Source organism: Sitodiplosis mosellana, unplaced genomic scaffold (assembly GCF_009176505.1).
Source record: "Sitodiplosis mosellana isolate CC-2019 unplaced genomic scaffold, AAFC_SMos_1.0 Smas_scaffold_6226, whole genome shotgun sequence".
In the NCBI taxonomy this organism is placed as follows: Eukaryota; Metazoa; Arthropoda; class Insecta; order Diptera; family Cecidomyiidae; genus Sitodiplosis; species Sitodiplosis mosellana.
In genome coordinates this window covers 20,424,298-20,438,846 of record NW_022601467.1, presented here as the reverse complement: position 1 = coordinate 20,438,846, position 14,549 = coordinate 20,424,298, and the positions used below count along the sequence as shown (strand labels likewise).

At 36.6% G+C, this 14,549-nt stretch overlaps 1 protein-coding gene across 1 annotated transcript in view; it reads left to right on the top strand.

The window, feature by feature from the left end:
• The window catches only part of LOC129578793 (M-phase inducer phosphatase-like), a 119,968-nt gene that overhangs the window by 12,549 nt on the left and 92,870 nt on the right, over positions 1-14,549 (top strand). The window contains exon 3 of the mRNA XM_055467914.1: positions 10,755-10,926. Within this exon, the coding sequence (XP_055323889.1) occupies positions 10,755-10,926 (172 nt within the window). The remainder of the gene's footprint in view (positions 1-10,754; positions 10,927-14,549) is intronic.

The following is a 14,549-nucleotide window of genomic DNA, read 5'->3' as shown; positions in this document are numbered from 1 at the left end:
CATTTCAGTCCTTTTGTTTTCACTGAACATTGCATTGTTCCGTTTCTACGTTTCTCTCATTTCAGACAATTCTTCTGGACTGCTTTCTTTTGCTCAAAATTGCGGTTGCAAGTACCTAATACCATAATTATTTGATTAATACTTTAGTTTTGACGCTGAGAAAAGTGTAATAAATTATATACATTCGAAGAGTTTATTCTGTATCGGATTGAATTGGGCTCCTTTAATCGATACCAGTGTTAGTTTTCAAATCGAAATAATTTCAAAGTAATAATTACAATTTATTTCGGAGACTTTTTTTTGTACACTAACTCAATATTCGATATCGTCACTCATTTTCCACTATCCTTTGGCAAATGTTGTGTGGCTGACAACTCTTGTACGAACTACAATGTACATGATGCAGCACATCATTTATTTTAAACAATGGAAATGTGTTGTTGTTGTTTTTTATTTCCTGATCATTACCAACATTGTTTGGCAATGGCATATTCCCTGTTCGGCTGATAAACGCATTTTGTGAACCCTTCAATCACTTTTATTATGGACCAATGAAGAAAAAAAAATTCATACTTTCCACATACACTGGATAAATCTAGTGAAAGCCAGTTATGATCACTGATGAATTTAATGGGGATTTTTTCTGTTCGTAGCTGCTAGTTTTTGCTAATTCGAATGAATCTCCCTCTCTCTCTCTGATACGGAGCGAAGCAAGCCGCGACTGACTGCGAATAGACACAATAAGCGAGTTGTAGTGGTGTATGCGCAAACAAAGTGGCGCAATCAGCTCTGAATTCAGTCGAAATAGAAATAGAAGAAAAAATGTGGCTGAATCGCGCGCTGAAACAGTGACCAGGTGCTTGCTGCAATTCATTTTCAGGTCCCGCTCAGTTCAACTACCCTTAAATTATCCACATTTGTTTTTGTTGTTGCTGCTGCTGCTGTTGCTGTTCAACTAAAATATAGGCACATTGAATGTGTATGCGTGAAGCGCGCCAACAGATCCGTCATATCTCGTTGTAGCCGAATGTTGAAGAAAAAAACGAACTGAGTGCTACATGAAGTGTGTAATATGCATATGGGTTAATATATGTTTGTGTGTGTGCGAGAGGGAGAGAGAGTGCGCGCGCGGTGGTTGTTCTATTCGGCACACCCTTATCTACTATACGAGGCCATCGAACCGGCACTATGCACACACCGAAAAAAAACACACCAATTTTTGTGCTCACAGTTGCGATTTAGTTTTGTTTTAGCATAGATCCAACGGAAACAAAAATAGCTAGGCTATCTTACTTAAAAAACTCAACAGCGTGAATGAAATACGATCTAATACCATTCGGTTCTCGTTTTTTTTCCTTCTCTTCTGCTTGTTGTTCTGTTTCACGGCTGAAAAACCAATGTAATATTTTTTGAAATATGCAAATTACCTGATTTCCATACCGGATTGAGTCGTTGCTGCGAACCGACCGAATCCATTCCGTTTCCATCACAACCACCACATTCAATTTTAACAACAAATTAATGGAAAAACATACATACACTTAAGCACCTACCATCTACCTACCAGCTACAATTTCATTTCATATGCAATCAAAAACTTGTTTGACAACTTTTCAATATCCCGTTCGGTTTACAGTTATACTACACTCGTACACACGTAGCACTGCACGTAAAAATTGCAAGAAAATTGATGAAAATGCGTACGGGTTTTGATATCCATTTTGACTGCATGCAACCATATACAAATCCACTTGAGGCTTGATTCAAACGAAACTCGGGATGAATAATCACAGAATAACTGTAATCATAAAATGTAACCGAGGACACAGAAACAGAGAGAGAGAGAGAGAGAGAGAGAGAGAGAGAGAAAGTGAGAAAAAATATGTTTCGTTGCAATTTGCCTGCGTTCAATTTCAAGTTGATTACGGCCTATTCTTTACGTTCTGTAATGATCTCTCGATTCAGGTTTTCTAACAATTTTCGAATAAATGGGTTGTCATAACTGTTACGTTGTTGATTCAGCCCTTTCAGCCGTTTTCAAATGGTCATATTGCTTAACGGAGCAAAAAAAACCGCACATAAATGGAACATTTCTCGAGCCGAAAATTTCGACCAAAAATCACAAACTCTTCACAATACCATCGCTGACTACTTTTTTTCCTTTTGAAGCGAATGCAAATTATCAGCCAATTTTGTCGATAATCAAAGGAAATGCAATCGACCGTGCAACATGGGTTTGCAATTTTCCTCAAAGAGCGATAATTTTTGGATAATTGTACGGTATTCTATCCATGCGACCAATTTCAACAGCCATTATGCAGTGCGATGCTATCGGTCAAAGTGGCCGATGGCCTAATGTATTAGGAGTACAACGTTTGCATGCGTTCTGCAATTATACAGTTTTATCAGTGTTTCATCCACACACCGTGTGCTAGAACAGTAGAAAAGAAGAAGAGAAAGAAAACGACACACAGAAGCACCTCTGTAATAAATGTAACGCGATGGTGATTATGCTGATCACCGACCGAAGGATCGCGCGCGCGCGTTCGTTTTTACTCTTTCTTTCTCTGTTTCTTTCCGTGTTCTCTGTCTCACTTATTTCTGTTTCATTTATTATGTACATTTTTTTCTACGTTCGGTTTAAATGCAAATGATAGCGCGCACTATTCGACCGAATGCACATCACCGAGTTATCTATGCGTAAATTATGACGACATATGTGAAATCGGTTGTCCCGTGCCTACATTATTAATCCAGCAACAACAACAATAACAAAAATATTAAACATACACACCGAAGAATTTCAAATGCAAACGCCTTCTTTTGCACTGCTCTTTCTTTTTGTTTGTGTTAAAGTTCATTTGTTGTACGAGCGATATTTGAATAGCGAATGCATTTGAATGAAGCTATAAAAGTAGTTTTGGATTCGCTTTATTTATTCTGTCTTATTTTTTATGTGTGTGTGTATTTGTGTATTGTTGGTGTATGCCCGTGCATAATGATCGAAGAATCTAACGTCGATTCTCGTCATTGTGTGCATTTGTGGGCAGGGGTGAATAAACTATTGCAGTTAGAAAACCGTGTGTTCTTCTTTTATTTCGTTCCGAACACAATGGCAAAATAATTGAATAACACCGAATTATGATCGAAATATTCGAAGCGCCATATATAAAAAAACGGAGGGAAAATCCCATATGAAATGGATGCAAAGGGTTAGTTTGTTTGAAAATGGAATGAATATCAATTTAATTTTTCCATTGAGAGGCCCTTAATTTATGCACAGATTTGTATACTCATGCTAATTGTCACCATCTGAACACAGAAGATATGCTTTTTTGTCAATTCTTTCGAATTTTATTATGATCGATGGCGGTTTTTACTCTGGTTTGAACTACATGAAATATGCTCTTTTTATTTTATTACACAATTCGATGTTTTTTTTTCTAATTCAAATTTAATGGAATTGAATTGATATGAATTGGTCTGTTTGCTGAACTATGTAATCGAAATGCATCAAAATCCGGGATCAATGATCGATTCTCTTTGTTCTTTCATTTTAATCCTTCTTTACTTTATATCGATCAATCCATTTGAAAAATATCTTCAGTCAAAAGTTGCAATTATTCCATTGAATGCTCCAACAATTTCTCTGTCGCTAGGTGCATTTCATTAGTGCGACCACGTTTTCCCTCGTGCATGTAAATGAAATACCGAACGTTACTAGTTACAATGAGTGAATTGCGCCAAAATCAATCGAGTTCAACAGTTCAAGTTGAGCTGTTGTGCGTTGAGTTTCCTTAATTATTCGCTTCAAGTAGCCGCCGCGGTCGAAAGTATGCGGCAAATGCCAAAATAGAAACGAAATGCAGCACATAGCAAGCCGTGGATAAACATGAGAATAATGAATGCAGAATGTAACAGAATTTCTAGGCACCACTAAGCACACAAACTGTGAGCGTACTGCCTATCTTTCTCGCCCTCGCACACAAAACACACCGAAAGGAATGAAACAATTCGAGAGTTGGTGAATTGAATAGTTGGTAACGACAAGTGCATTGTGCATGCACTGTTCTCGATCTTGAACCGAGTGACTGACTATCTTGTGGCTGCTATCGAAACCGTTGTTGTGATCAACCGAGTGTAAAATTTAAGGGTCGCACAAAACACGCATTAGGACATAGTCATACACACAATTCAGTAGTACATTTCGTTATTTCTTCACGATTTTTTTTCTCTGTTCATTCTTCGTTCGTTCGTTCGTTCGTTTTTTGGTGTGTCTGTTGTTCTCCTTCAATTCCGTTTCATTTTCCTGTCTCTCCTACAATTTCTATTAACGCGTTCAAATGATTATTACAACGAAATACATAACATATTACGTTTCTATTGCGACTTTGAAATGATAAAAACACATACCATGTCTTTTCGTTCTCTTTCTTCCGTTTTCTTCCTTAGATTCGACTTTTTTCCATTACTAATGTGTATTTCATATGCATACGCGATGAATGGCAACGACCATATTATTATTATGTTCGTGTCTATTTTTTTGCTTCTTCTTCTTCTTGTTCTTATTTATGTTAAATAAGTGTGTGCACTGTGCACCGTACACATTTTTCAACCAGCTACATATTGTTGTTCAGTCCATTCCTTTTCCTATGCATACATTTTTTTTAATTGTTCTACTGTTCTGTTGCCCAGAAAATTATAATCTATTTTCTTCTATAGACAAATTTGGGGTGCAATCGTTCATTGTTCTATGATGAGTAGCAGAGTTTGGTCTTTGTTGTATTTCATCACTTCCACATCATATTGATTCAAATATATATATATATATATATGTTGTGGCCAGCAAATAATGCCATCCACAGTCCTCTATAAGAGTGTTTGTTTCTCTCTCTCTCTCTCTCTCTCTCTCTCTCTCTCTGCATATGTGTGTATGTACTTTCCACTCAAGATGGGTGAATGTCCTCGTGCGCGTCTTTTCCCATATGTTATTGACTTTAAGCATTCTTTCTCTCCTTTCGATCAAAACGAATTGTGTGCATCAGGTTGAAATGGAGCTCTGACTCTGTAATAATTGCTTTGACGCGATTGTTCTGCTCCTTGTTGTACATATCTGTTCGCTTTAGCACAAATGACGAACGTCTTCCCTCCGCTTCACTTCAAAAACCATTTAATTAACAGCGCATAATGTAAAAGCCATTGACACCGACTTTCATGCCCTTTCCTACTTCGGTCGATCGGAATATTCGCAGAAAGACGTAGAAAATGTGTTTATTTTATAGTACATTTGATAAGAACTATATGTCTTGCCTTCAACTTCAGTTAGAAATACGACTTTCATTATTTTCTGATATCATTAGAGGAGTTTAATCTTTTGATAAACCATATTTTGGAATTCGTTTTTTGTAGCTTCAACGCATTTACTTATCTTCATTCAAAATTCAACGCAATCTCATTTTACCATGAATAATTTTCAAACAAAAAAAATGCACATCTGTATGACCGGTGAATCATTTCAAGGTCTTCAATTTTTGGCTAACACTTTTCTTTCCAATTGCACAGTCGTTTCGTCGAATTGCATAGCTTGGAAAAAAAATAACCCGAAATTATTTGACTTGAATGTATACAGAACATCCTCTTACTTATCTTTTCATTTACAAATTATTTCCTCTACGGATGGATGTTCGTCTATTCATATTCATAAATAACTCGTGCGGATGACATCTGAGCGGATCTCATTGAAATTCCGCAAACCAAAGCGCAATTTGGAAATGATTTTATGAAGATGATGTTTTTTTCGGCTCTTGTCTTGACTGAAAGGCGTGCTAAACTAGAGTTGGTTGAGACAATCTATTCACTATTTTGCACAGACAAATACGTAGGCTGTTGAAGCACCGGAAAAGTGAAAGGGATGAAAGGGAAACTCGTCTGCACTGCATACCGCACATTGGAATTGCCAAAAACTTTGCCAGACGGCATAAGAACTAGATTGGAATTGAAAAACTTAGATGATTGACGACAAAAAAGCATATACACACACACTCGAAAAGAACAGTGACGAGAAGATCGCATCCAACCGGTATTCTCTCAATTGAATGAAAGCGATCTTGTCTTGTGACCTACACGCGCATCATCAAATAAATATCGTGTTTGTGGCATGCGCTCTAAATATGACGAAACAAAAGCCAAAACTCAAGACATTTCATACAAATGTTGGCGCAAAAAGAAAAATGATATGATTTGCGGCTCCAAATACTTCCTCTTTGCCATATGCCCAAAAAATACTTGTTGTCATCTTTAACGGTTTTTCTCTCTCTCGTGAACACATGATGAGCAATGCAATGAGCAACAGACGAAAACAAACGGATTTCGCAGTTGTATGAAACTGAAACATGTTGATTTTAATAACAGTTTTTTTTTAATGAGCTCGCCCAATTTCATGCGAAAATATGAGGAAAAAAATGATCAAATTGCTAATTAAAATCTTTTGGGAATGTGCTAAAATGTGATGCGAGCAGCAGTAGCAGCATCGTCATCTTTCACAACCGGACGAAATGTGTTTCAATTGTTTTTCAGCATTCATCGCTCGAATAATAAATGGGCGATGGCGATAACAATGCCGAATGTTTAATAAGATTAATTCCTGGCTCAGGTAGTTGAAAATTTTGCGGTGTCTGTCCTCATCCTTTTTTCCTGTCACTGTTTTTATCGCGTTTTTATTTCTCTCAAGTGAGACAGAGTGGAAGAGTTGATGGTCGTATGGGTCAACCGAATCTGTGTGTTTCGATTAGCCTTCCGCTGTAATTGAGTTTTTCCCGTTGGTTTGTTCCATTGTTGTTACGTGAATGCGTGAATTTATCAAACCATTGAGTCCTCTATCTATTCGAATTATGTACAATGGAATCGAACGATGAAGAATTCCGGCCGAATCAAATCGTCCACACACAATTCAAATCTGAAGAAGGTTCGCATTTTGGAAAGAAAGAAAAAAAATATGATTCCGTTCCTTGTGATCTATTGTGTGTATGTTCGAGAGAGGCCAACTATTGGAATTTTTCTTACCCGACACGCAATCGAACAGCAGAAGAAGAAGAAGAAGAAGAAAAGAAAACGCATGTGTTTCGTGTATTGTGTGTATAATATTTGATAGGCAGAAAACAAAGAGTGATTCGGTGACCCCGTTTCATTTGCGCTCTGTACGCGCACATTCTTCTCGCATCGAACAAAAACGCACATATATTCAAATGTCAAACTATTGCCAACATTACTTTGAAAATTTATAGACATTAAATTTAATTCAATTCAACACTTTTTATGCGCGCGTATCTATTCTATGAATTGTTTGCTTATGACGTGGATAAGGATGACCTTTTCCAACTTCGACATTGTCTCTCTCTCTCTCTCTCTCTCTCTGCCTGTTGCAGAACATAACCCGAAGAAAAGAAATCGTGATCCCGACACACATTTCTTTTTGTTTATTTTAATCTTTATTAGACCATCGTGTAAACTCATACATTCAATCAAAAGACATAACGAATCGCCGCAATAATACGGTTTCGGGCCATTTCTTCGGTCGGTTTTTTTCACTCCAATTCGATTGTTGTTGCTGAGTTCGTGCGCGTATTCATTTAAATATTTAGAATTTTCGCTTTGTCGTAATTTAATCGCCGACCTAAAACTATCAACTGCAACTCGGGAGGCTTTGTTAATTGAAGAATAAGAGTGCCGAAACGACGATACAGAAAAAGAGAGAGAGAAAAAACAAACGCAAAGAAGCCCGAGAACAGAAATGAACTCAATTAGAACAATATGAAATGCATGGAATGATTTAGTGCGTAACCGATTCAATTACCAAACTACAACCCGGGTTCAGTTGTTGAATTTCATTCTCACTAGTTGAAATTGAATAAAACGGAACTTAACGTCGATGGAGGCAATGAAGAGGATCGACTAATTCTCGAAAACACTGCTACAGGCCGTTACTGTTTTTTCTTGTCCGTGTATGCATGTATCAAGGAAGAGTTTAGACCAAACACGGAGTTTCGTTGAAAGTAATTGAAAACACGGGTCCGTTGGACATGCATTCGAATATTGTTGAATTCCTTGTGAACTTCAATTTAAACAATTTTAGTTCAAATGAAGAGAAATGGCGATGAAAATATAACCGTTCTCCCCAAGTACTATCATGGCACCATTCATAAATGAGTCGCCAGGAAATAAGAGCCATTGATTTTGATTAGCCAAACTACCCAATGAGGAAAACGTTACAGTTGTACACATTTTGTGCACAGCTTATGGAGAAATTACATTGGCCGTGCACAAAATGTGTACAACTGTAACGTTTTCCTCATTGGGTAATGTTTCATGGTGGATTTCCCTCAAATTGAAGCGAATCAGTGAAATTGCGCTTATGAAATTCATTCCAAAAATATCAGTCATCTCCGGCGATCATTTACCAGGGATAAAAAAAACTGTTATACTTGAAAAAATGGATTTTTTTCCATACTATTTTTAGTACATGCGAATACATTCAAAACTGAGAGAGAGAGAGAGAGAGAGAGAGATAGAGAGAAAGAGCTCGAGTTTTATGCGATGCATGTGATCGCACGTTTCGATGAAAAAGAAAGGAAAAAACGAATTGAAGTGAATTACAAGTAATTTAAGTCATGCACATGGCTGCTCATAATGCTCCCTGCTCTTTCATTCTGGATATGTGGATAACAGAGACGATCGCATAGCATAATATCAATTGCATTCATATGGGCCTGCATCCAATTCCATCCGCATAAAAATACGGCATTACAAAAACCAACACAAAAATAGAATATTCAACTAAATTTCTTCCACAGACGGCGGCTGAATAAGTTCCAACTTCACAATTGTGAGACGGAAGAGAAACAAAGAAAAAAATTATTTTTACACTTTAAATTAATAAAATCATGTTGGTTATTGGTTTCTGTTTAGTCTGGCGGAGCAGCAATAAGTGTGCAGTGCAGTTGTTTATGCGGTTAGTTGTTTTGAGTTGTGTTCATCAGTTCAAATTGAAGAAGACATTGCAAGAAGAAATGCGTACGCGTACGATTCCATGAGTCGAAAATCAAGAGCATAAAAGAAACGAATGCAACGAAAATATGACAATTTGGTCCAAGTGTTGAATGCTTCGTAGGACAATGTTTCTCATTATTCAATTCAATGTTGTTGTTTTTTTCTTCAACGGACGTATGTTTTTATCTCCCTTTGTGTGTATGTGGAGCAGCAGTAGTATTAACAGAAGCAAGCAAGCGAACGAGACATGAATTGTTTCTTCATTGTTTGTACTGTCTTTGGAGTGTCGCTGTTGTTTGTATTTTGTTTATTACGCGATGATGAAACGATGCAATCATAAAAACTGTATTCATGGCTGTTGTTGCTTTTTGCTTACTCAATACTGGAGCACGGTGATGGTGTTGATTACACATATGCACCAAATTACAGCACATAGTACTCAACTCAAAACCAAATGACTCAAAATGCGCTCAGCCTTGTGAATACACACATAGATACAGAAAGAGTCCTGTTATGATTTTTATATGCAATAAAATATGATTTGTTTCTACCAATTGGTTCTAACTGAAATGAATATTTAATTGCTGACGCACACACACTCACTGCCACATGTAGCTGCTCTGTCGTTTCACGAAGATGACTTGAAGCCCGGCGAATCTGGATCTCAATTTGATTCAGTTGGATATGGTTTAGAGCGCACATTTTTCGTTATTATTTTTCACATTCCGTGGCATCATAACCGCCACTGTCGTCGTCGTTGTCGTTGACATTGACGAATTTCCGTTACATACACACAAACAAGATAAATGAACACAATCATTTCTTTGATTGTGATATTCTTTCACTAGCACTCGCGCGCGCTCGCGACAGAGAGCGAGCCTTGTGTGTTTGCATTGCACACATCAAATATTTGATTTTCTGTTAGCATTTGAATGCACGCATGGGTGCATTGAAACTCAGAATCACTGTCTCGCAACTTATGCTGATGCAACTGACAAAAACATGAAAGGAATCATTTTTATGATGGTTTCACTTACGCTTCAGCTACTGCATCTCCTTCGGTCTGTTTGTTTTTTTTCTGCCTTTGTTCCGTCCTGGTTTCACTGACAAAATTCATCATTTGTTTCATAAATTCTGACTCACTAAGCAGTAGAAGCAGAAAAGGAAAAAAACAACATGGGAGATATGATAAAAAATGATGTGTATTTCTGTTCATTTTGAGTCAAGGCCAAACAAAAATGCTCTGCCAAATGGTTCAACTGATGATATTATTGTTTTTTAATGAATTTAATGTCTTATCTCATCTCAAGCCACAAGCAAATGGATATTTGCATGAAAATAAAGTTCCTTGCTGCTTCAATGCTCTATTCATACGCAAATCGAACGTAAACGGAAAATTGGTGATCCAATAAATGTACGCATTCAAATGCAAAATGCATGTGAAAACGATTCGATTGTGAAATTTAAACGGATTGTCGAGATTATCGTATTGCATTACGTACATGCATTCTTGTTCATCGGTTTTCGAATGCTTCCTGGAACAAAATCCATTCAATTCAATCAAGATCGAAAGGTTTTAAGAATAAAGAGAGAAAAAAAAGAAAACCTATTGTATGATGCTTTGTTTTTACCGAGAAAGTACTGCATATAGGTTTGAAAGAAATTTAAATCGGTCAAATGCATAATTGTTTTTCTGTTTTTTTTTTCAGCGAACGATCAGGACGATGTCAATCAAGAAGAATCGAAAAATAGCTGTGAGAGGGAGGAGGAGAGCAAAGATGACAATTCAAAATATCCACGAACACCATCATCGTTTGCATTCGCCTCGTCACTAAAAAGGGCTGAAAACACCAATAGAAAGGACGATGCGGCCGATACTCGGTGAGTTCTATTTTTTTTCCTCTGGTGATGGGTTAAAATTGCTTTGGTGATGGTAAACGTTCTATTCAAGTGGTCGATATTTTCCCAAATCCAATCGATCATTCATTGTGGCTATTGTGAAATTTTGTGAATTCCCAACGCTAAGCCACATATTCAGAATGTATTGCAAATTTTTTTTTTTTTTTTCATTTCGCAAACCAATAATCAGCAAAACAATTCTCAAAAGCGATATATTGTGATTGAGATTTCTTTGTGTGTCCAATACAACAGAGATGGAAGAAAAGTAACGAATAGAAATTCAACTGACTGTGGAATGGAATTATTTAATATGAAAAGGAAAAATCAAGTGGAAAACAGTGCGGTGCCTTAATATCCTATGAAGAGCGCACACGATCCAATGCCCAGAAATTAAAAAAAAAGAAAAAGAAAACTATACACAACAATGACACCAAGAATCATCTTGCAAAATATCAAGTACATCTAAACATGTATTAAATGCTTGTAGTTGAATTGTTATTCGGTATTTTGGGCATTGTGTGCAACACAAAATGACACGGCGCCGTTTAACCATTCTTTTGTTTGACGATTTGCACTCTTTGAGTGCACCAACAACAACACAAACATACACACAGATTTTTTTTTTGATCTAGACATCTTCCAGAGAATGCCATTAATCGGTCACTTTTTTGTTCTCTTGATATTATTGATTTCGCCTAAGTTGTTTTTGGCCGAAAGAAAGTCGAGCACTGCGATCGGCAGAGAATCGATGAGAAAAAAAAGTGAATCAGCACCGAAATATGCTGTGTTCGAAATTGCAATAGCACTACTTATCGATCCCATTTATCTTCCTAGTTCTTTTTTTCTTCTCTTGTTGTTACGGTTCAAACATTAAATTGCTTCTTTTTGTCCTATTGTAGTTAGATTTTTCGCTGTCTCGACTGTTGCTGTTTGTTATTGTACGAACTGTGTTATTTTTTTTATTTCTTCTTTCTTCTCCTTTGCCGTCTACTGACTACACTGTTCTTCGCTGAGGTTTTCTTTATATTTGCTCAGCATCCATCGTCTTCATAATTTTTTTTTTTTTTTTGCTATTCTTTCAAGACAACACGAAAAGAGAAAAAAAATGCATTTACCATATCTGATGCATCACATAGACCGCCTACAATCAAACTTTTTTCAGTTTCTCTTTTCTTCGTCATCGTCATCATCGTCTTCGTCGACGTCTTTCGAACATTGATTCGGTTGTTGTGTGTTGCGAAAATGGATATTTTTAGCAAAACAAAAACTGAACACAAAAAATATCCTTAATCGCACGCCAGCAGAGAGCAAATTCAAGTCAAGTGTAAAGAAAACACCATACGCTTGTCTCGTCGAAAAAGAGCAGAAAAGAAAAACAACAACACTGTTTTCGCTCAACAGCATGATAGTGATGAGTTCGTAGATTTTGGGATGCACACAGCGAGCGCAACCAAATCGTCTCCTTCATTTTTCTTCGTCCGAACCAAATAAAATTCGTTGTAGCTCGGAATGCCATGTTGCTGTTGCTGCTTCTTTTTTTTGCCGAACCGAAAATGAAAAAAGAGAGATTAATTTCCATATTTTACGTTTAATTTTGATTAATTATCTAACGAACTAAAAATTGAAAGACAACCCAAAGTGGAATGGCCGGTCACAGCCATCATCAGCTCAAGTAATTGGATATAATCGGCTCTTGGGTGGTGCGCGCGGTGCAACATATGGCATATTAACAAAAATCCAATTGATTTCACTTGTTAAATTTTGAAAGCCATCTCTCAAGAGCTCGATCATGACGATGCTAAGGACTTTCGATTTAGGAAACCAATGCATATTTTGTGTTGGTATGCGAATTTTGTTCCCTTGTTTTTCTTGGATGCCAACAAAATTGGAGACAAATATCACTCAAGAGATCTTCATGAAAAATCGTTTAGTTTTGGCCGAATTCTATGTAATTATCAGGAAGGTGTTTTGGTTTTTCCTGAGAAAATGTCCATTTCCCAAATTGAATAATGACATGTTACCGAAAAATGGTCAATTCAAACCGTTTTTACCATTCGACCGGTGATTTAGCAAAGAAAGTGAACCATTTGATATGGAAGACATGGACGAAAACAGATTGTTTCATTTTACACAATTTGATCTGAAACTGGAGATGCGAAAAGAAAGAGGATGAAATGAAAAAGAACAAACCATATCCCAATATCATTTTGACAGCTCTGTTCGGCTCTCGTAATTTATTAGCTGAGAACGAAATATTACACAATCTACGTAAACTGAAATCCATTAGCAAAGAAACGGCAAGAGAATAACAACGCACCAACGATATCTTTCAAATTTGGCTCGTTGATTTGGCGATGTGTTTTTTAAATTTTCGAATCCATTGCATTCAACGGACTTTCGTTTTAAACTTTAAAGAGTCAAATGTCTGCAGAGTACGAATTGCAAACAAAGAAGCTTACCTAAATCAAATCTCGCATATCGAGACGCACGGCATAGGTGTGGCGCTGTAATGGACCTTTCGGAATTGGTTACATTTTTTTTTTATCTTTTGACCATTTTTTTTCTTCGGTTCTTTCGGTTTTGTCGGTTTCCTTTCCATCGGCATTGCTATAGCCTCGAAAAATATTTCAAATTCATGATTTTGCAACTTTGTGGCGGCAAATTTATTTTCACTTTTGGTTTCGGTGTCCTATCACTTTGGCAATACACTATATACTCTATAACGCAGCAAGTGATTGTTTTGAAAAACGAAATGACCAATGGATTAATCGTCGTCGTCTTTGTTTTCCTCCTTCTCAATAAGAGAGAGAAACAAAAACACCCGAAAAAATCACTTGTGAGATTGAAGATTTGGCTTGCACTAAAAGCAAAACAAGTTCTTTTCGCTTACCGACTTCGTACTGGAAATATTTCAGCAGTTCATTTTTCGGTTCGTCCTTTTGACCCGACCCAAGAATTTCTTTGATTTTTCGACTGACAACGTCACATATGGTTGTTTGTTGCCATTTAAATTGAATACTGATCTCAATACTGATAGATTTGGGTTTCAATGGAGAACGAAAAATGATTAACAGTGTAAATTATTTTTCACGTCAATGGAAGATTTGTTGGAATACTGAAAATCGATATTGGAAAATCGAACAAAAATCGAATTTGTAATTTGATCTAGGAATTATATACATAAATCTGGGCTGTTTGGAAACGATATTATTTTAATTCCATTCTCATTCATTGTTGATTGTAGCTATTTGATTCAAGGAAGATGCCCAATGAGCGATGACCCAACGGCTTTCGATCCAAATCGGATTTATCGAAATCTCTTCAAGGCGATTCCATCTGTCTACCGATCTCAAAACCATTTTTTTCCCACTGGATTTGAATTTAAATAATTGAAATGCAATCAAATCAAAAATGAATCCATATTATCGCTTCATAAATCAATGCTTCTTACAATTATGTAAATGCATAATATTAGAGACCCATTTTTATTATCATATTATTTTAAAAATTGATTTATTTCCCGAATTTCAAATTCTGCCTGAAGTTTCTCGCTCTCTTTTTTCAAAGGATTTGTTGTGTTTGGTTTTCGTTCCCTAACATGTGGC